We start from the raw sequence: 23,110 nt of genomic DNA on the forward strand, positions 1-23,110 counted from the left end.
AAGTCTCAAGGTTTTGATCGCCTGAGGTAGAGTATCTCATGATAAGCTGTAGACCACACTATTCACCAAGAGAGTTTTCATCTATATTTTTCGTAGCTGTCTATTTACCACCACAACCGATGCTGGCAATAAGACCGCGCTCAACCAGCTGTATAAAGCCATAAGCAAAGAAGAAAATGCTCATCCAGAGGCGGCACTCCTAGTGGCTCTCCTAGTGGACTTTAATAAAGGGAAACTTAAATCAGTTTTACCTAATTTCTACCAGCATGTTAAGCATGTTGGTTAAGGGTTTGTAAGTAAGCATTTCACGGTAAGGTCTACACCTGTTGTATTCAGCGCATGTGACAAATACAATTTGATTTGGATCTGAGAGGAGGTACAGTAGCACTAAAAATAGCCTTATCTTCAGCACATGAGCAGTTTGTTATACTGTTATTCCTAGCTGGCGTTTCCACTGTTCTCAGACTGCTTTGGCCAGCCACCAAAATCTATCTATCACCCCTTCACAGGGAGACAGCTTCCTATGAAGACAATGTTTCAATATACAGTGCCTTCGGAAATTATTCAGACCCCTTTACTTTTTCCACATTTTGTTACATTACAGCCTTATTCTAAAATTGTTTAAATTGTTTAAATTGTTTAAATTGTTTTTTTTTTTACCCCTCATCAATCTACACACAATACCCCATAATGACAAATAGGTTTTTAGATATTTTAGCTAATTTATAAAATAAAAAAACGGAAATATCACATTTACATAAGTATTCAGACCGTTTACTCAGTACTTTGTTGAAGCGCCTTTGGCAGCGATTACAGCATCGAGTCTTCTTGGGTATGACACTACAAGCTCGGCACACCTGTATTTGGGGAGTTTCTCCCATTCTTTTCTACAGATCCTCTCAAGCTCTGTCAGGTTGGATGGGGATCGTTGCTGCACAGCTATTTTCAGGTCTCTCCAGAGATGTTCGATCGGGTTCGAGTCCGGGCTCTGGCTGGGCCACTCAAGGACATTCAGAGACATGTCCCGAAGCCACTCCTGCGTTTTCTTGGCTGTGTGCTTAGGGTCGTTGTCCTGTTGGAAGGTGAACCTTCGCCCCAGTCTGAGGTCCTGGGTGCTCTGGAGCAGGTTTTCATCAAGGATCTCGCTGTACTTTGCTCCGTTCATCTTTCCCTCGATCCTGACTAGTCTCCCAGTCCCTGCTCCTGAAAAACATCCCCACAGCATGGTGCTGCCACCACCATGCTTCACCGTAGGGATGGTGCCAGGTTTCCTCCAGAAGTGACGCTTGGCATTCAGACCAAAGAGTTCAATCTTGGTTTCATCAGACCAGAGAATCTTGTTTCTCATGGTCTGAGAGTCTTTAGGTGCCTTTTGGCAAACTCCAGGTGGGCTGTCATGTTCCTTTTACTGAGGATTGGCTCTACCATAAAGGCCTGATTGGTGGAGTGCTGCAGAGATGGTTGGCCTTCAGGAAGCGTACAATGACACCTTTGTTTTTAAGCCCTGGATTTCTAATCCCTTGATATTATTGTTGGATCTGATTTTAATAGCTAACATTTCGATGGCCATAATAAATGGATATGCCGATAGTGGACAACCTTGTTTTACTCCTCTTGACAGTTTAAAACTTTCTGAGAAATAGCCATTATTTACTATTTTACACCTAGGGTTACTATACATGATTTTAACACATTTTATAAGAGATTCTCCAAAATGGAAATGCTCCAGGTATTTATATATAAACTCCAGTCGTACTTTATCAAATGCCTTTTCAAAGTCTGCTATGAATAGACCACTGTGTTCTTGGGGACCTTTAATGCTGCAGACACTTTTAGGTACCCTTCCCCAGATTTGTGCCTCGACAGAACCCTGTGTCGGGGCTCTACGGACAATTAATTCGACCTCATGGCTTGGTTTTTGCTCTGACATGCATTGTCAACTGTGGCACCTTATATAGACAGGTGTGTGCCTTTCCAAATCATGTCCAACCACAGGTGGACTCTAATCAAGTTGTAGAAACATCTCAAGGATGATCAAAGGAAACAGGATGCACTTGAGCTCAATTTCGAGTCTCATAGCAAAGGTATTTTTTTTTATTTTTTTATTTTTACATTTGCACAAATTTCTAAAAACCTGTTTTCGCTTTGTCATTATGGGGTATTGTATGTAGATTGCTAAGGAATTGTTTTTATTTCATCCAGAAGAATAAGGCTGTAATGTAACAAAATGTGGAAAAAGTTAAGTGATCTGAAGACTTTCCGAAGGCACTGTAGGGTTACAGTAGGGTGTATAGTAGGGTGTCAAATGTGTATTCCGTTTATTATGCTCTACTAATCAAGCATTGATTGACTGAATAACCTGTGTAGATATCTAAAAGAGCAGTTTGGGGAAATTGGATGATCATACTACAAAACTTTATTTGCCCCATCATTAGAAATCAGTGGATACTTCTCACCCTGGGTGGGGCTGTTCAGTCCAGAAGCCTCTCTCTCTCTTCTCTACTCTACTCAGTGCTGGGTGTTGTTAGTGGGTGTGTTCACACCGCTGTGTACGGCCCATGTCTGGTCCTGCCAGACTGATGTCAGGGCTATTCACACACTGCGGGAGCTGCAGAGGCTGGTGTAAATGACCTAACTGTCAGTCAGCCACCGCTGAGCTGTTTTATCTGTTGGACTCTCATTGGGGCTTCAACCACTCCTATGAAGACTACTGCACATCTGTAAGTATTTCATTAAATCCCAGCCTCCTCCTTGCCCATTAGACAACTTAATGGGTAGTGTAGGGTATGCTGATGATGAATGAGTAGGTGTTTAATGATAGACATGCCACACCTCAGGACTCTGAACAAGATGAACATGCGCAGATGAACCTTGTAGATGAAATACATGTCTGTTATTGTGTATGGTCGTCCCTAGCTAACGTGTTGATGCAACAGCAAAGATAATATTGTTATGCTGGTAATATGTTTATGGAGGACGTTACAGGTGTTTGGGACTATGGGCCTAAACCTGGATAGGCTGTGTTTTACTCACAGTGGAGCGGTAGTTATTCCTAGCTGTGGCTAGAGCGTGAGGCCATTTCTTCACTCTGAGAGGGTTCTCTTGTTGTTTACAACCTGCTGCTGGCTCTCTGCCAGTATTGGTCTTGATTAGCCCGCCTTTATGTTCCACAAACACAAGAGACACTTTATAATTTAAAGTGTGGGAGCCGATAGGTGTATAGGGTGTAAGCTTTCAGAATGTCCACCTGTATTAGTACTTACAGTAAGAAAAATACCGGACGCCTCTGTGCTTTGTTTGTGGTCATTTTTCAGCCGGGATTTTGAAGGATTCCACACTTCAACCCCCACATTTGGTTCGGAGGCAAAATTATAATTCACTCTGAAAGTTTGCACGTGTAATCATTAATCTCTGTCAGTAGTCAGAGGCGGAGAGATATCGTAAAAAGAGCATTTGACACCAGGTTTGAACAGACTGAAACAATTTAGTTGCCACAGTGACTGTAATTGAACAAAGACCACATTTCCCTGGGTTTAGTCATGTGTGTCGGAAGGTAATGAATGGGCTTTGAAGATCACGCTGTAGTTAAATAGTTTTGTGCTCAATTTATTTTCGACTATTATATGATGCCCTGTTGGATGGTTTTAGTAACATTTGTTTTATTTTATTATTACGCCTCAATGATTTTGATGTGATGAAGAGATCGGTTGTGATTTGAGTTCCTTTGTCCTGTTACATGATTTATGACGACTGAGATTAACTATCAAACATTAATTTGTCAGAAAGAACTGTCTGCAATGCCGCATTGTGCCCAGTAGTGTCTAAATTATAAATTATAAAGCTGTATTTTGGATCAGCTCCCATGCATCATTTCGTGGTATAGTATTGAGTTAGCAATTCTGTGTTACTTTTCTATGTTTGTTGGCTCTCTCGACTCCTTAGCTCCAATTGTCATTAACAATAGACAGTCCCACAGGAACACTGGCGTGTCTCCTGCCCCATCCTGCTCATCAATCAATTATTACTTGACTTCCTGGTCAAGGTTCATGAAACAAAACAGCCCCCATAGTGGTATATGTGCAGAATCTCATATTGGTTTGAAAAATGAAAATGCACAGGGCTAACAGAGATTCTGAGGGCTTATACCAAGGACTTCTGTCTTGTTGTGCCAGCATGTCTATAAAGTAGGTGAGGTGAGGGAAAAAATAGCCTTAGTGAGATCTAAATTCAAAGACCAAGGTCATTCCCTGGGTTTTATTTGTATTCTCCTCACTGTTAAAGTGAATCTCCCAGTGAATAATGTTTTCACTCTCTTTCTAAATGAGATTCACAGGAGCATGGAGAGAAAAAAAAACTTTCCCTCACTCTCTCTCTCTCTTTCCCTCTTTTTCTCCTCCAACAGACAATACAGAGCCAGTGAACAAATGTGCTGGGGACAAACAACTTTTAGCATACCCCCTCCCCCCCAAAAATCTACCGTTTGGCCCAGGATAAAAGGTCTCTGAATTAAATGCTTATACTTGATTAGATTAAGGCTGCAGTAATTGTCAGGGATGATTTATAGAGGTAATTTGTTGCCACAACACACAATACATGTCGGGGAGAATGGAAACATCAGCATGGTCACGGGCTGATGTAAATCCAGTCAGCAATCAGGGGCCAACTCTTAGATGCTGATAATTATGTTTAAAAAATTGTGCTGCCCTATTAACTCTTCCCAGACACCAGGATCCAATCATGGAAACTCATGAATTCAGCATATTGGCCAAGATGCAGTCCAGTACAACTACCACTCCTGATGCTGCTCAGTTAATCACAACAGGTCTACTTCAATAAGACCCGGCCTGCCATCGATCTATGAAGCATATTACCCTGCTAATCCAATTGTTGTTTGTTTGCTTGCAATGCAGCTCTCTTGATATATATATCTCTGACAGATTGCATCGGCTATGAAAAATAGAAACAGCTAATTCAGATGGACTTTATTTGTTTCATTCTTATTTCTTCTTCTCTGTTTTCTCTTTGCCGGCTAAAGTAAAGAAGTTATCGAGGAAGGAACCAGCAGTGCTACAATGAGGTCTGAGGCCTTGTTGCTGTATTTCACGCTACTGCAGATTGCCAGGGCTGGCTTCCCAGAAGATTCCGAGCCAATCAGTATTTCACATGGCAACTGTGAGTACCCCAAGCTTTTTCCAACTCCCCCCAAACACCCTGCTATCCAACCACCACCCCCCTCTACCCTCTCCCCCTCCCCTTCCCTCTGAGTGCTTTTGGAAGGTAGAATGTAATTTGGTGCCCAGGGAAAAAATAAATAAAATGAGTTAAAGCAGCATTTGAAATGGAGCCCACCCTACATCAAAGGATAATCCTGTATTTTCCTGTTGGGGCTTTCATGCAGTGTGTGATAGTGTAAATACCAGATGAGGCTAAGATGTCCCCTGTAGCTCAGTTGGTAGAGCATGGCACTTGCAACGCCAGGGTTGTGAGTTCGTTTCCCACGGGGGGCCAGTATGAAAATGTATGCACTCACTAACTGTTAGTCGCTCTGGATAAGAGTGTCTGCTAAATGACTAAAATGTAAGATAGGTTTATTGTGCTGTCTCTCTGTTTCAGTAGACCCTATATTCCTCCCAGCCATGCAGTGTTGGAGCAACCTCAGAAAGACCTTTCTATCAGGCTTTTTAAAAACATATTGCCTTGCTGGTGGGGGGGTTGCTTCTGATATTTATTGTTTTTGTTCCCCCTCCTCACAGATACAAATCAGTATCCGGCTTTCGTTGGACACAAACCTGGAAGAAATAATACACAACGGCACAAACTGGACATCCAGCTGATCATAATAATGAACCGAACGTTGTATATCGCTGCCAGGTCAGTTCCTGCCCTTTTTCTCGCAGGCCACTAGCTCTCATATCAGTTCCAGTTTTGGATTTTCCCCACAAAGTAATATCAAATGAGATTACAATGAATTGTGAATTTGTGATGCTATTTTAATCCAATAATGTGAGGCCGTTCCTTGTGGAATTGTACTATATGTGAATGTTATTTAGATTTATTTTTTTTTGGGGGGGGGGCAGGGTCAAGTTACATATTAATAATAATATTAATGTTGTACATCCCATTTCTGTTTAAGTGTATACACACACAAAGAAATTGTATAAAAGATCAAAACAAAACAAAGTATATCAGTTCAATTCAATTAAAATCAACTAGATTCAAATCCACTGAATACAATTCGATTGATTTAATGTAAATCAATAAATTATAACAATTTTTGTGTGTCAAAGAGACTTAAAAGAAGACACTGACTTAGCCAGACTGATATCTTGCAGCAGACAGAGGTGCACAGTATATATATATTCTCTTTTAAGTATGATACTGTTTGTGGCTTTGTATTAATCTTACTATTATAGCCTCTCAGTCTTGTTGTAAAAGTTATTCCAAGCACCTCAAAGAACTTTCTTGCAACCTTGTTATAAATAAAGGGTCTAGACTGAAACTGAGGTTGTCTGACGGAGATGCCAGAGTCATCAATAGTATTCTCCATGGGGAAGGATATTGATTTCATTTCATTGTGTATCATTATTTTTCTGAAACTCAAAAGTACTAGCTTGGCTGGACAGTGATTTAAAAAAAATAATAGACCTTACATGTTACAATGTGAACAAAGCCACAGCATTCTCCACTACATTGGGGGATACAGATGATGCAGATCCGTGTCTTCTTTTGTATTGGCCTAATTACATAGTAGCTTGATTGGATGCTGTTGAAAGCAACAATGGGTTGCTTTGTTTTCTGAGAGCGCAACAAAATAAGTGGCCATTGAAGCCTGGTTCCTAAGTAGCAGGCCTGTTTAACACGAATGTGGTCATTAGGAGGTGTTGGGCGCTTTGGAGTCCTAGCCTTTGGTCTGACTGCTGCCTCCCACCTACTCCACACCAGGCCTGGGGGAAATGAGAAAGGGAGGGTTTTATTAGTGGGGGGTGGTGTGAGGACAACAAGGTGTGTTTCTCACTAGCATATTAAAGGAGACAGGAATTCCGACGGACACATGGCGAGGGGGAATGTGACCATGGGATTGTTGGAATTGCTGTCGTTGAGTAGATAGATTTTAACTGGGAGAAATGTTTGAATCGATAGGATGATGTCACCAAAGCAAAGTGGACACCGAGATTGCTGAGCACAAATGGATATTGATACATACAACTAGATGACCAACAGTATAAAGCAAATAGTTGGATGGTCATTGCAAAAACAGAATTCAGAGTAAGTCAACAGGCCAACCGTACAAACAATACAATGAAAACTTTTGCCTAATCAGACCTCAGTAGAGGCCAATAAGCTGCCTTTACACAGGCAGAACAATTCTGATTATTCTTCCACTAATTGGTCTTTTGACCAATCAGATCAGCTCTTTTGCCAATATTTGGGCAAAAGTTCAGAATTGGGCTGCCTATGTAAAGGCAGCCTTATAGTCATAACCCAGTGAAATGTGTCTGTTTTGAGGATAGTTGTGGGCCAGTGTTGAGGGCCCAGTGTTGAGGGCCCAATGTTGAGGGCCCAGTGTTGTGGGACCAGTGTTGAAGGCCCAATGCTGTGGGTCCAGTGTTATGGCTATGATGCCATGCCTGAAGACCAAATAATCTCAGTGTGCAGCCTGTAGCTGGTCAGTGGAAACGGTGTCCAAATCCAAACTCTGTTTCAGGCCATTTTGTGAATGGTATAAATCCTTTTGGCTCTTGTTTTACGCTAGCAATAACACCACAAGCTCTTTTAGCAGCAGGACATGCAAACATATCCACTGCCAAAATTGTAAATAGACAAAAGTGGCTTAATCTGGAGAAAAAACCCGTAATCTTTGGCAATGCTGGAGCTCCAACATATGCTGTAATTGCCGTTATTTGGTCTTTGTGGGAGTAGTTTTAAACAGGTATCTTGATTAGGTCATTCTCTTTAGTCATTTGTGGCTTCTAATATGTTAATTATTCCACAAAGCTTGAATATTTTATGTTAATTATGCATTCAGTTCATGTCTGTTGTGGATTGGTTTGATATTCTGTACATTTTTCTCAAATCTTTTTTAGTAAAGACATTATCCACATTACATTTACATACATTTTCGTCATTTAGCAGACGCTCTTATCCAGAGCGACTTACAAATTGGTGCATTCACCTTATGATAGCTAGTGGGACAACCACTTTACAATAAAACATTTTTTTTTGGGGGGTGGGGTAAGGGGGGGTAGAAGGATTACTTGATCCTATCCCAGGTATTCCTTAAAGAGGTGGGGTTTCAAGTGTCTCCGGAAGGTGGTGAGTGACTCCGCTGTCCTGGCGTCGTGAGGAAGCTTGTTCCACCATTGGGGTGCCAGAGCAGCGAACAGTTTTGACTGGGCTGAGCGGGAACTGTGCTTCCGCAGAGGTAGGGGGGCCAGCAGGCCAGAGGTGGATGAACGCAATGCCCTCGTTTGGGTGTAGGGACTGATCAGAGCCTGAAGGTACGGAGGTGCCGTTCCCCTCACAGCTCCGTAGGCAAGCACCATGGTCTTGTAGCAGATGCGAGCTTCAACTGGAAGCCAGTGGAGTGTGCGGAGGAGTGGGGTGACGTGAGGGAACTTGGGAAGGTTGAACACCAGACGGGCTGCTGCGTTCTGGATGAGTTGTAGGGGTTTGCCAGGATATGACACTTTTATCTCCTAAGAGTCAGTCATTTTCTTTGACTAGCTGTTGAGTAATTCTCAGTCTAATATCTTAGTGGGAAGAAACCAAATCATTTTATTTTAAGTAATATCTGTTTAGTCTATTGAGTCATAGGCCTATCTAGTCATTCTCATGGTGATGAACAATGACATTATGAGATAGCTGTAATATTCTTTAGGTTTGTCTGCTTTACTTTACCATATTTCCAAGCTAAAGAATGCATACATCAATGTTGTCATGAATTCTAATAAGGGAATTAATGTCACCACCCAGTGAGCACAAGACGTTGAAAATACATGTCTTTTCAACCAAAAATATTTATGTTCATAGGGCTCATAGGGCAGTCTGGCTCCTTCTGTGCACTGCCCATACTCAGCCTGGCAGGGGTTGTCAGAGGCCTGCTCCCTGCTGTATGTTGAGTGTGTTCTTGTGGTGCTGCTGTGTGTGGGCGTGTGTTTGCTAGGCCTGTCCAGGGCCGACTCTGTGATCAGAGGTAGAGCAGACACTGAGGCTTAGCCCGGACTTAAGCTCTGTCCTGGTGTCTGCCCGCAGGGACGATCAACCGGCCACTGCCAGCCTGCCAATAGGTAGCAGCCAGCGGGTACCCCAAGGCCCAGGTCACTCCGCATGCAGGGCATAGTCGCCATTCCCTGCCCTCGACTCCCGCTAACCATGGCAACGGCACCCACCCTCTGTTTACACCCCTCAATAAGGGTGGGAATGGGAAAGTCTGCCATTAGGAGAGCCGCCCGCGTGCATGTGAACGCGCCTCCCCGGTCCTCCTGAAAACCCTGAGTCTCTTTGGGCCTGCCCACTGGAGGCGCATGGGTCTCAATTATTCTAGTCACCATCAAATCCTGTTAAAGCCCGTTAATGACGCGGATTACACTTCCTCTGCCTCTCAGAACCAGGCAGTAATTTTGCCCACTGCAGTGTTCTGCCTGTACAAAATGTAAATAAGACAGCCAGAAAATACTCAGTGAGGCTCCTCTTTAAGCCACTCCTCTGTGTGCCCATTTAGCTTCTATACCCTCACATACACAGCAAAACAATGTACAATGCCCCCTACCACACATGATCTAGTTATGAAGAGGGTGGAATATGGGGGGGGGGGGGGGTTCCATTTGGAGCCGATAGGTGTGGGATGCATACTAATTATGGCCCCTTTTCTGCCGTCCGAGCGCGAGATTGTTTCACAAAGGGCCACCAGATGGACCGCACTGGCCTGCAGTTCCCCCAGAAGAAATGGGGTGTTATGAAAACGACATTCCCTAGCACAAAGCCCCTCTGTTCTCATGGTTGGATGTCCAAGTCCTCCTCTTTCCCCCTCGACCCACCAAAGTGCACTTTCAACGCCCATGTTTAGAGCTGTGAGGATATTTACATACCTTATATCCAACTCACATTCTTATGTCCTTAATTTCGGGAAGTACAGAGCCCACTCCACAGTGATTCATTTCACATTAAAAACCGGGTGGTTCGAGCCCTGAATTCTGATTGGCTGAAAGCGTGGTACTGTATATAAGACCGTATACCATGGGTGTGACAAACAATGGCTATTTAGTGATCTAATTACATTGGTAACCAGTTTATAATAGCAATAAGGCACCTCAGGGGTTTGTGGTACAGTGGGGAGAACAAGTATTTGATACACTGCCGATTTTGCAGGTTTTCCTACTTACAAAGCATGTAGAGGTCTGTAATTTTTATCATAGGTACACTTCAACTGTGAGAGACGGAATCTAAAACAAAAATCCAGAAAATCACATTGTATGATTTTTAAGTTATTAATTTGCAATTTATTGCATGACATAAGTATTTGATACATCAGAAAAGCAGAACTTAATATTTGGTACAGAAACCTTTGTTTGCAATTACAGAGATCATACGTTTCCTGTAGGTCTTGACCAGGTTTGCACACACTGCAGCAGGGATTTTGGCCCACTCCTCCATACAGACCTTCTCCAGATCCTTCAGGTTTTGGGGCTGTCGCTGGGCAATACGGACTTTCAGCTCCCTCCAAAGATTTTCTATTGGGTTCAGGTCTGGAGACTGACTAGGCCACTCCAGGACCTTGAGATGCTTCTTACGGAGCCACTCCTTAGTTGCTCTGGCTGTGTGTTTCGGGTCGTTGTCATGCTGGAAGACCCAGCCACGACCCATCTTCAATGCTCTTACTGAGGGAAGGAGGTTGTTGGCCAAGATCTCGCGATACATGGCCCCATCCATCCTCCCCTCAATACGGTGCAGTCGTCCTGTCCCCTTTGCAGAAAAGCATCCCCAAAGAATGATGTTTCCACCTCCATGCTTCACGGTTGGGATGGTGTTCTTGGGGTTGTACTCATCCTTCTTCTTCCTCCAAACACGGCGAGTGGAGTTTAGACCAAAAAGCTATATTTTTGTCTCATCAGACCACATGACCTTCTCCCATTCCTCCTCTGGATCATCCAGATGGTCATTGGCAAACTTCAGACGGGCCTGGACATGCGCTGGCTTGAGCAGGGGGACCTTGCCTGCGCTGCAGGATTTTTATCCATGGCGGCGTAGTGTGTTACTAATGGTTTTCTTTGAGACTGTGGTCCCAGCTCTCTTCAGGTCATTGACCAGGTCCTGCCGTGTAGTTCTGGGCTGATCCCTCACCTTCCTCATCATCATTGATGCCCCACGAGGTGAGATCTTGCATGGAGCCCCAGACCGAGGGTGATTGACCGTCATCTTGAACTTCTTCCATTTTCTAATAATTGCACCAACAGTTGTTGCCTTCTCACCAAGCTGCTTGCCTATTGTCCTGTAGCCCATCCCAGCCTTGTGCAGGTCTATAATTTTATCCCTGATGTCCTTACACAGCTCTCTGGTCTTGGCCATTGTGGAGAGGTTGGAGTCTGTTTGATTGAGTGTGTGGACAGGTGTCTTTTATACAGGTAACGAGTTCAAACAGGTTCAGTTAATACAGGTAATGAGTGGAGAACAGGAGGGCTTCTTAAAGAAAAACTAACAGGTCTGTGAGAGCCGGAATTCTTACTGGTTGGTAGGTGATCAAATACTTATGTCATGCAATAAAATGCAAATTAATTACAGAAAAATCATACAATGTGATTTTCTGAATTTTTGTTTTAGATTCCGTCTCTCACAGTTGAAGTGTACCTATGATTAAAATTACAGACCTCTACATGCTTTGTAAGTAGGAAAACCTGCAAAATAGGCAGTGTATCAAATACTTGTTCTCCCCACTGTATATGGCCAATATACCACTGCTAAAATACTGTACTATGGAAATGTACAAGATGTATTTTAGAAGTTACACTACCACATAGAATGGAGATGAGAGTCGGTCTGGCCTGCTGTATATTTAAGAGCTCTACCATATATTTTAGTGGCCAGCAGGAAACTAATGGGGACTTGCTCTGACATGAGCCCAGGTGCAGACAGTGACTGCTGGTGTTGACACAGAGACAGCTCCAGCATTGTCCTGCCAGGATGTTTGCATGACGCATGACTTGGCTCTGTCTTATCTCTGCTGGAGCTCTGCTCTGATTTGACTCTGCTGGAATCACTAGGCTCTGAAACACTGGCCACATCAACAGGAGGGAGCAAATTATTGGAAATATGGACTTTTTGGAACAATGTCTCCAATTTTTATCAATTAGGCAAAGCATATGGAGGAGAGAGAATCCAGAGAATCTTAATGAAGAACGTTTTGAGGAGGATGTCTGTGGCCCGAGCTTGAATCAAATTTTTGTCGCAGCTGTGCAGTGCAATTATTTGCCAAAGCAGATAAGAGTGAACTTTCTCCCAGAAAGAAGATACACTATATATACAAAAGTATGTGGACACCCCTTCAAATTAGTGGATTTAGCTATTTCAGCCACACTCGTTGCTGACAGGTGTATAAAATCGAGCACACAGCCATGCAATCTCCATAGCAAACATTGGCAGTCGAATGGCCTTACTGAAGAGCTCAATGACTTTCAAGTGGCACCGTCATAGGATGCCACCTTTCCAACAAGTCAGTTTGTCAAATTTCTGCCCTGCTAGAGCTGCCCTGGTCAACTGTAAGTGCTGTTATTGTGAAGTGGAAATGTCTAGGAGCAACAACGGCTCAGCTGAGAAGTGGTAAGCCACACAAGCTCACAGAACGGGACCGCCGAGTGCTGAAGCGCTTAGCGTGTAAAAATCGTCTGTCCTCGGTTGCAACACTCACTACCAAGTTCCAAACTGCCTCTGGAAGCAACGTCAGCACAAGAACTGGAGCTTCATGAAATGGGTTTCCATGGCCGAGAAGCCGCACACAAGCCTAAGATCACCATGCGCAATGCCAAGCGTCGGCTGGAGTGATGTAAAGCTTGCCGCCATTGGTCTATGGAGCAGTGGAAACGCGTTCTCTGGAGCCATGAATGACGCTGTTTTTCATGGTTTGGGCTAGGCCCCTTAGTTCTAGTGAAGGGAAATCTTAACGCTACAGCATACAATGAAATTCTAGACGATTCTATGCTTCCAACTTTGTGGCAACAGTTCATGACAATGCCCCAGTGCACAAGGCAAGGTCCATACAGAAATGGTTTGTTGAGATCGGTGTGGAAGAACTTGACTGGCCTGCACAGAGCCCTGACCTAAACCACATCGAACACCTTTGGGATGAATCGGAACGCCAACTGCGGGCCTAATCGCCCAACATCAGTGCCCGACCTCACTAATGCCCTTGTGGCTGAATGGAAGTCCCCACAGCAATGTTCCAACATCTAGTGGAAAGCCTTCCCAGAAGAGTGGAGGCTGTTGTGGTAGCAAAGGGGGTACCAACTCCATATCAATGCCCATGATTTTGGAATGAGATGTTTGACGAGCAGGTGTCCACATACTTTTGGTAATGTAGCGTATTTTCATTGCAACTGTCTCAGCCCAGAGAGAGAGAGAGGGTGGAGCTTCTCCAAATGCTACCCTCTCAAGATTAATTATTCAATTTAGGACTCAGCGCTGATAACATAACTTAGTCAGGTTTTATCCTCTAGGAGATGCCAGAGCCCCAGGAAACCCATATAAGTGGATTCATTTCAGAATTGCTGTTCCTCCAGACTTTATTAAATTCCATTAATGAGAGAGCAAGCCTCTGTGCAGTTTGGGAGTCATAATTAAAGCCCAAGTCTGACAGTCTGTTACAGACTTTGATTAAAACCACATTCACACAGTCATCTCAAACAAATGAATCTTAAAAGTGGTTACAGCGTTGAGCACGGTCACCTTTCCCTCCTCAAACAAGCGTGTCAATCACTCTCAGAGCCTTTCTCCACGGTCAGTCAACACAGTCTGGCAGAAAGGTAGTTAACCCCTGAGTTTATGTGTTCCATATGCGGGTAGGAAAGCCTGTATTACCAGTGAAACACATAGGTCTTGTCTGCGCTTTAATGAGTGTTAGTATAGATTTCCTGTGGCTGAACATTATGCTTAATTGACCTGAACAGCATAGAGTGACTTGGTCTTTCCCATAAACAAAGAGGCTTTTGTCTGGGTGGCAGCAGCACTCTAAACTTTTGTTGACTGTTTCTGTCTGACAGAGCAAATAGCCCCTTTGTATATTGTTATTTCCTTCCTGTTTGAACAAAGTTTAGACAAATATGAACAGTTTCAGATTCGCTGGGGGAGAAATAGTTGAATTGTTGGTGTTGAGTGCCTGTCTATTTCCTCTCTTTCAGGGATCACATATACACGCTGGATACAGACACCGCCAACTCCGAGGAGATCTTTTTCAGCAAGGTGAGTCTTTTTTTTTTGAAGACGTGTTGTTCTGCGCCGTTCTCCGGGCGGCCGTACTGTGCCGCTCGCCTAATTACCTGGCGGGCTGTCCTGTCCAGTCCCGCTCCAGCGGCTTGTCTGGCGTGAGACACTGCAACGCCGTGACCTCGCTAAGCACGTTATCCTATCAGGCACCAAACCACATGCGTCATTGCTGGATGGGGCCAAGAGAGAAACCGGAGATTTATGTACATATGTAACAACCCCCAACCTCCAACCCACCTTATCCTCAGTGTCTTGTGTGATCCACCGTTTTGTGGCAAATAATGAGAGCAAGCCAGATCAAAGAGACTGAGACAGAGATTGATCACTGAGAGCCTGTTTAGCAGTAGTCTTTAATCAGTGGGCAGGCTCCAAACACTAACACTGAACTGTAGCTGTAGTAGAGTCTGCTGTGGAATGGCAGCTCGCCGGCTTCAGAGCAGCCCTGAGAGGACCCACAGGGCACAAGCAGAATGCAGCAAATGGAGCGAGGTGACTCCAGGCCGGGCTCTGGCTCTCTTGAGGAATGATGACCAGGGTAACTAAGCAGAGATCTCCATTGATTCCCCATCGATTTTTCTCTCCACAGAAACTGACATGGAAGTCCAGACAGGCAGATGTGGACACCTGCCGAATGAAGGGGAAGCACAAGGTACAGACTACAGATATACGTATTCTCCCTCTCCTCAATGTACTGAATGTCACAGAATACATAATAATAACTAGGGCCAGGAGGTTTTCTTGACCATGGAACCTTACCAGGAAAATGCATGTGCATATTCATTTAAACCTACTTATGTCATCTCAGAATGCCTTGCTGTCTCACATGCTTCTATATGAATACTCTATCGTGAAATGAATATTTAACTGTAATTAAATGTCCTTTATTGTATAATTCATGTTATTGTGCATGTTTTTGTTTTCCGTACATTTGTCATTCTCATCAAATAATATACTGTACAGTTAGTAGCATTCCAGGAACATAAACTAGTCAGTCGCCATCATTAATTCCTTTGAACTTAGCTGTGAATGTCATTTCGCTCTAGTTTCTATTCAGCACAAGAATGGATCAGTCACAATTTAAAAAAAAATCCCTTTCCTCCCCAAGGATGAATGTCACAATTTCATCAAGGTCCTCCTGCAGCAAAACGATGACACCTTGTTTGTGTGCGGAACAAATGCTTTCAACCCCTCCTGTCGAACTTACAAGGTACAGCTCGCATTGCTCACTACTACACATGCTCTGACTTCACCTGCTAAGAATGTGCTACATAGACAGTGCTGTATTTCACCGATATGGGTACGACGTAAAGGAGAAGAGGTGTGGAGAGATGGACATTGATGGATTACTTTCAAAAGCCCATGGTCGGATGTGTCTCTTTTTCTAGGTGTAGTTTGGCACGTTTGATTTAAAAGCAGGTAAACCTAGGCTGACATATAGGCACAGCAGTTCTTTTGAAATATGATGCTCTAATCAAGGCAGGCGGCCGCCTCGGTTGTCAAGGCATTTTTGGAATAGTTTCAAGATTTCCATGGCTTTGGCAGAATTATTAAGCCTGTCTTCTTTAGAGAGGAGCACCATCTGATTAAGGCAGCACCCCGTACCTCTCTGATTCAGAGGGGTTGGGTTAAATGCGGAAGACACATTTCAGTTGAATGCATTCAGTTGTACAACTGACTAGTTGTACAACTGACCCCCTTTCCCCTTTTCCCTTTATATGTCATCCTTAGGAAAGATAACTCTAGAAGGCAGTTGTTGTTGGCATGTTGGGAAATGAATTGATGCCACAGTGGACTTGATTTGAAGGTGTTGTTGGGAGACATCAGGGATTTGTTGTTTATCGCGAGGTATGTTTACCGCTGAACAAGACTCTTTGCTTCATTGGGTTTTTGGTTCAACGAAGCACAGAAAGGGCTTGTGTTCTCACTCAAGCATTCTTTAGAGAATGCAGAATTTATGACCACATTTTGTAGGCATGGTTAGTTTTACAGTTCCTCTGCTCCCATTTCAGACCCTTTTAATTGTTATTACTGGTATATTGTCTGCGGAAAGCTGACATCCTCACTGACATACCGTAACACGTAACGAGTGGCGCTGTAAAATGTGTAAACGTTATGGTGAAGAGGTGAAATGAACAGGCTGTGCCTGTTGGCTGTAGGCTGTTGGCAGGCTTTCCCTGCCGACCCATTCCAGGCTTTTGAGGTGCCCGCTGGGTGCATCCACTCCTCGGTGCTCAGCCTGGTTTTGGTCGAGGGGGAGAGAGTATATGTGCGCATGCATCCAGCTTGGCCACAGTTTGCCTCACCATCTCGCCGGCCTGACAGGCCTGAAAAGAGCTTCTGTTTCGGGGCCAACCTCATCCCACATTAATCAGAGCCACGGGGAGGGGGGAGGGCTATACAAATGTTGCTGTCGACGGCAGCTACACCACTTGCCCCCCCCCCCCCCCCCCCCCCCCCCCGCCTCTCTGAGCTCAGACAGACACCTTGGCATCCGTGGGCCGCTCCCCAGAGCCGAGGCCCAGCTCGCTTTGTGTAATAAAGCCTCCCTCCCTAGCTGCCTGATATATGACGGGTGTCCATTACATCACATGTTGCCGGGCGGAGCAGGGGAACGGTGCTGAGAGGGCCCAGGTGATATGGATCAGCCGTGGGGTAAAGCCCCAGCGTCAGCCTCAGCCCCAGCCCGACAGGGTCTGACTGTCTCAATGGGAGAGTCAGTGCACTGAAATTGTGCACACTATGATTTCCCATAGTAGCAATAAACCCTATAGTATAACAACAGAGACATGCAACAACTTACAAGGCCCCTTTCCACTGTGGAAGCAACCACCTGAAGGCCATGCTTATTTTCTATTTGTATTATTAATTTGCATATCGGGCCTTAATTATTGAGTTAATGAATTAATTTACATCCTCAAGGTTAGGTATAGCGTCCCATGTTTCTAATTGTTTATGGAAAAATAAAAGAATGTCTTCAGGAGCAACAACATAATTGTGTATCCCTTTTCTCCTTGCTGTTTGATAGTGGATTGACCTCATATATCTCCCAATTGCCTTGGAGTCTCTTCCTCCTATTCAAATGGCAGGAATAGATCACTGACAGAGAGCCAAGCCCACAGTAGACAGAGGTCATTGCCACTGTGAAATTAAACAGGCAGAAGGGGGGCCTCCCGCCCTCCACCGATGCTGCAGCAGAACCCAGTCCAAGTAACAGACAGTCCAAGAGACTCAGGCATAGTGCATCATCACCCACAGTGATACAGTTGAAATGAGTGCCCTCAGGCTAGCCACGCCATATCAGTAATAGAAAATAAATGTATTTACAATTTCCTGTTTCTACAATAAATATCTTGATAGCCGAGAGAAAAATCCACTGCTGGTGTTGGTTGTCGTAAGATAAGGTCACAAGTAATTTTCACTGCCAAAACAGCTTAATCTATTTCTCTGGCAGGGTTTTCTGCACTCAGTGAGAGTGTGTGTGACCTTTTTAGTGGGCAGATGATAGCTGTTTCCACCGAGACAGGAATAGAAAACAAAATGACCTGTTTACAGACCAAAAAGGGCAGTGTAAGCACTTTGCCTTTCTTGGCAAGCTGCAGTCTTTGTCAAGAGTATGCTAACTTTGTTAGCATACAGTGATCTTGACCTCAGCCTATGCCCCGTATGAAAGACTCATGCCTACTGGGGATGACACGGGCACCCATAGAGGAGGTAACTGACCTTTCACCCGGATATGATACTCAGCCACTGCCACTGCTGCTGCAATGTTGTGTTAAATATGGTGCCATATTTAACATAATAACATCATTTTCCAATGAGGATAGGGTTGGGTTGGGGTTTGGATGGGTTGGGTTGGTATGGGATGGGATGACTGGGAGCTTTTGGGTGGATTTTCCTCTGACCTTCTTCCCTTCCCCCACTGTAGATGGACACCATGGAACATCTAAGGGAGGAGATCAGTGGGATGGCACGGTGCCCATACGATGCCAAACACTCTAATGTCGCCCTGTTTGCGGGTGAGAGACCATAACTAATTCGTTACTGTGGATGTGGCCTGGGAAAATATAGGGTACACTTTAACCTAAAGACATAGCCTTAAAAAGCTTGCATTACCACATCAATATGAGTGCAATATATATATATTATGTTGAGTGTGTAATGTACTGTGTATATTTTGTATACAGCAGTACTGTGTGTCTAAGACAACTTTCCCCTCAGGGACATTAAAGTTCTTCATATCTTATCCAATACTAAGAGAAATTAAACCACTTGTAAATGCTATGTCAAGAATTTGTATTTATTTACAATGTATCAATATGGCTCACAGTAATTACTTACATTTATTATGTAAATGTTCATTAGCTAGATAGGAGAATCTTTCTCTATTTGAACGCAAGGTTGCATTAGGTATACTGTCGTGCATTTAATACTTTGTGGCCTATTTTGATACCAATACACTAACTGTATGTCAGGAATAAGTGGCAGTCTGTTACATGCTGTTGAACAAATTGTTGAACTCTGGGCCACATTTGTTCCGTGTTTCTGGGAAGACTCTGTTGCTTGGCAGATGTAGATTGTGGGCAGCTTGGAAACACAAGAAGTGGTTTTACACCCCAAAAATTTGAATCTTCTCCCGAATGTGGGGATTAAAAATAAATCAAAAAGACGAAACCCCAAATGAGTCATCTTTCCGTTGGTGGGTTACAACTCCTCCAACTGGGGAGCTTTTACAGTGATTCATTCCCAGTGATATTTGCTGTGAACCGATTTATGAGATTTTTGTTTTCCTGCGAATAGCCAAGGCAGAGTAAACGCCTTTAGATGACCAGTTCATTTGTAGCAGCATAATTGGAATGGGAATCTCTGAGTAATCAATAGGGTTCTTTACTATCCTTTCAATTCAACCTGGTCTCAGGACATTTCGTATTATTCTGTATGTAAATCCAAGACCCTCCATTTTGTATGATATGTTACGTTTCGTATGGTATGTATTAATTTGTGGATGTCCATCACTCATTTTGATATGTTACGAATTACAATTCATATTATACATTATATATACAAAAGTATGTGGAAACCCCTTCAAATTAGTGGATTCGGCTATTTCAGCCACACTCGTTGCTGACAGGTGTATAAAATCGAACACACAGCCATGCAATCTCCATAGACAAACATTGGCTGTAGAATGGCCTTACTGAAGAGCTCAGTGACTTTCAACGTGGCACCATCATAGGCTGCCACCTTTCCAACAGGTCAGTTTGTCAAATTTCTGCCCTGCTAGAGCTGCCCTGGTCAACTGTAAGTGCTGTTATTGTGAAGTGGAAACGTCTAGGAGCAACAACGGCTCAGCCGCGAAGTGATAAGCCACACAAACTCACAGAATGTGTTGAAGCGCATAGCGCGTAAAAGTTGTTACCGAGTTCCAAACTGCCTCTGAAAGAAACGTCAGCACAAGAACTGTTCGTCGGGAGCTTCATGAAATGGGTTTCCATGGCCGAGCAGCCACACACAAGCCTAAGATCACCATGCGCAATGCCAAGCGTCGTCTGGAGTGGTGTAAAGCTCACCGCCATTGGACTCTGGAGCAGTGGAAACGCGTTCTCTGGAGTGATGAATCACGCTTCACCATCTGTTAGTCCGATGAACGAATATGGGTTTGGCATATGCCAGCCTTCCTCAATGCATAGTGCCAACTGTAAAGTTTGGTGGAGGAGGAATAATGGTCTTGGGCTGTTTTTCTTGATTCGGGCTAGGCCCTTTCCTGTTTCAGTATGACAATGCCATGGCAAAGCGAGGTCCATACAGAAATGGTTTGTCGAGATTGGTGTGGAAGAACTTGACTGGCCTGCACAGAGCCCTGACCTAACCCCCATTGAACACCTTTGGGATGAATTGGAATGCCGACTGTGAGCCAGGCCTAATCGCCCAACATCAGTGCCCGACCTCACTAATGCCCTTGTGGCTGAATGGAAGCAAGTGCCCGCAGCAGTGTTCCAACAGTGGAAAGCCTTCCCAGAAGAGTGGAGGCTGTTATGGGGGGACCAACTCCATATTAATGCCCATGATTTTGGAATGAGATGTTCGACGAGCAGATGTCCACATAGTTTTGGTAATGTAGTGTATGTTACGAATTTTGCAATACGTACAATATGTTACGAATTTGCAAAATGTATGATATGTTACGAATTCTGTCTAGGTGGCTAACGTTAGCTAGCTCGCTAACGTTAGCTAGGCTAGGTGTTAGGGGTTAGGGTTAAAGTTAGGGTTAAGTTTAGGAGTTAAGCTAAAGGATTAAGTTAGGGTTAGGGTTAGGGGAAGGATTAGCTAAAAGGGTTAGGGTTAGGGGAAGGGTTAGCCAAAAGGGTTAGGATTAGGGGAAGGGTTAACTAACATGCTAAGTAGTTGCAAAGTAGCTAAAAAGTTGTAAGTAGTTGAACAATTGCTAATTAGCTAAAATGCTAAGGTTGCGAGTTCGAATCTCATCATGGATAACTTTAGCATTTTAGCTAATTAGCAACTTTTCAACCCTTCACCTAACCCTGACCTTAACCTTAGACGTTCACGTTATACACTCCCCCCCCATCCACCCCGACCAACCACCCTCCTTTCATTTTTGCCTTAAGTAACCATCTGTATTATGTAACCATACCAAACGTAACATATCATTCTAAATGGAGTGTATCGGATTTACGTACAGAATAATACGAAATGCTCTGAGACCATGTTGTTCAATTATGTAGTTAAAGTTTCCAATGCAGCCATCCAATTGAAGCTGAGGAGCTGAGTTCATCCTCGTTGCGGATACTGTTCGCATTGAGGAGCATGTGTGTGTGTGTCTGTGTGTACAGTCTGTTTGTTCTCTGTCAATGAGCCTGAGGTTTCTGTGTGTATCCATTTCTCTGGTCTTGGTTTCATCTACATGTTTGTGTATCCAGTGACCAACATCAGAATCTCTGAGTGTTTGTTTGTGTGTTTGGCCCATGACTGGTACGGCGGTTGACTTCTTATCCCTCTCCCTCTCTCTTCTCCCTCCAGATGGAAAGCTCTACTCCGCAACAGTAACAGATTTCCTAGCGATTGATGCAGTCATTTATCGTAGCCTTGGAGATAGCCCAACTTTGCGCACTGTCAAACACGACTCCAAGTGTCTCAAAGGTGAGGAGAGCCATCGGATATATAGACCTGAGGGTTGAAAGACGTGATAACATGGACAATGAATGACTGGTTGGAAAACAAATCAGAGTTAGAGTGAAAGGGGGGTGATTTGAGGGATGATTTGCTATTGCAACACACTTTCTTTGATGCTGTCACTCTCACAACCTTTCCCATAGCAGTTATGTACTCAGGAAATTGGCTGCCCCAGGGAACGAAAAGAACATGACCAGGTTGTCAAAGCTGAATGGGGAGATCCCTCATTCCCCCCCACATGTAAATAGCCCCCTAATAGAGATGATGGATTGAGCTACTCCCGGTGCTGTGCCTGGGCTGTGCCTCACTGCACACTGTGATTGATACTTTAGGTATTGGGTGTAAAATGGGGTGTCTGATCTGTTTTGTGATGACATGCCTTCTTTTTTTTCCAGAGCCGTATTTTGTACAGGCAGTTAACTACGGTGACTTCATCTACTTCTTCTATCGAGAAATTGCCATGGAGTACAACACAATGGGAAAGGTAAGCTGATTGGGGTTGTCTGTCCCTTTTCTTCTACTCGAATCAGGGCTACTTCCTCCTGAACAGGAGAGCCAGGAAGTGCTTTGGGAAGTAAATAGGAAGAGGGTGTATCAAGTATCTGAAAGGGCGTTCAGCAAGACCAAAATGGTCAACCTTTTTCGATATAGAAAAACATTTGCAGGATGTAGGCCTAAAAATAGTTGAGAAAACATGTTAATGCCGCCTGGAAAGTCATTTTGAAGTCAAAATATATTCTCTGACTTGCACGTTCGTGCTACTGTTCTCCGAAATGAGACAGACAGGAAAAGAGAGGAAAGGAAAATTACTTTATTCTTCATTCAAGGTTTTTGACCAGAGGGATATGAAAGATGTTTCGATTAATTCTTTCATTTCAGTTTGCATGGAGAAGGTTTAATTGGGTACCTACAAGGAAATTATATAATTATATAAACATTATGTATTTTTGATGAAATGGGGGCGGTGGGGAAGGATTTTCACCCAATTCCGACTGACATGTTGTACTGCACATGAATACCAAGTAAAATTCTCTGGTTATTTTGAAAGGGATATCAATATAACGAAGCATGTGCACAAAGTGGTTTGGTGGGTAATTTGGGGTAGAGGAATGGTACTTCCTGATTGAATAACTGAAGTTTCTTTTGACAATCTGAAACGTAAGAAGTTCCACAGTCATTAATAATGTGGGCTGTTGCCAGAGGAGGCAACATGCCCCGATCCACATCAACGGGACCGCAGCAGGGTGAGTCAGCAGTTTTAAGGTCCTCGGCGTCCACATCTCCGAGGACTTGTCATGGACCAACAACACCACCACTCTGGTCAAGAGGGCGCAACAGCGTCTCTACTTCCTAAGGCGGCTGAAGAAATGTGGATGCCACCCCGGGTCCTCTCTAAATACTACCGCTGCACCATCGAGAGCGTCCTGACCGGATGCATCATGGCCTGGTA

The 23,110-nt window shown here is 44.0% G+C and overlaps 1 protein-coding gene across 1 annotated transcript in view; it reads left to right on the forward strand.

Annotated features, from left to right (window-relative positions):
• The window catches only part of LOC311145012 (semaphorin-6A-like), an 86,724-nt gene that overhangs the window by 30,620 nt on the left and 32,994 nt on the right, over window positions 1–23,110 (forward strand). The window contains exons 2-9 of the mRNA XM_084181221.1: window positions 5,036–5,172; window positions 5,754–5,871; window positions 14,388–14,448; window positions 15,059–15,121; window positions 15,578–15,679; window positions 18,398–18,488; window positions 21,508–21,627; window positions 22,056–22,144. Of these exons, the coding sequence (XP_084037347.1) occupies window positions 5,073–5,172; window positions 5,754–5,871; window positions 14,388–14,448; window positions 15,059–15,121; window positions 15,578–15,679; window positions 18,398–18,488; window positions 21,508–21,627; window positions 22,056–22,144 (744 nt within the window). The 5' untranslated portion in view covers window positions 5,036–5,072. The remainder of the gene's footprint in view (window positions 1–5,035; window positions 5,173–5,753; window positions 5,872–14,387; window positions 14,449–15,058; window positions 15,122–15,577; window positions 15,680–18,397; window positions 18,489–21,507; window positions 21,628–22,055; window positions 22,145–23,110) is intronic.

This window comes from Coregonus lavaretus (genome assembly GCF_964263955.1).
Source record: "Coregonus lavaretus genome assembly, chromosome: 17".
NCBI classification, from domain to species: Eukaryota; Metazoa; Chordata; class Actinopteri; order Salmoniformes; family Salmonidae; genus Coregonus; species Coregonus lavaretus.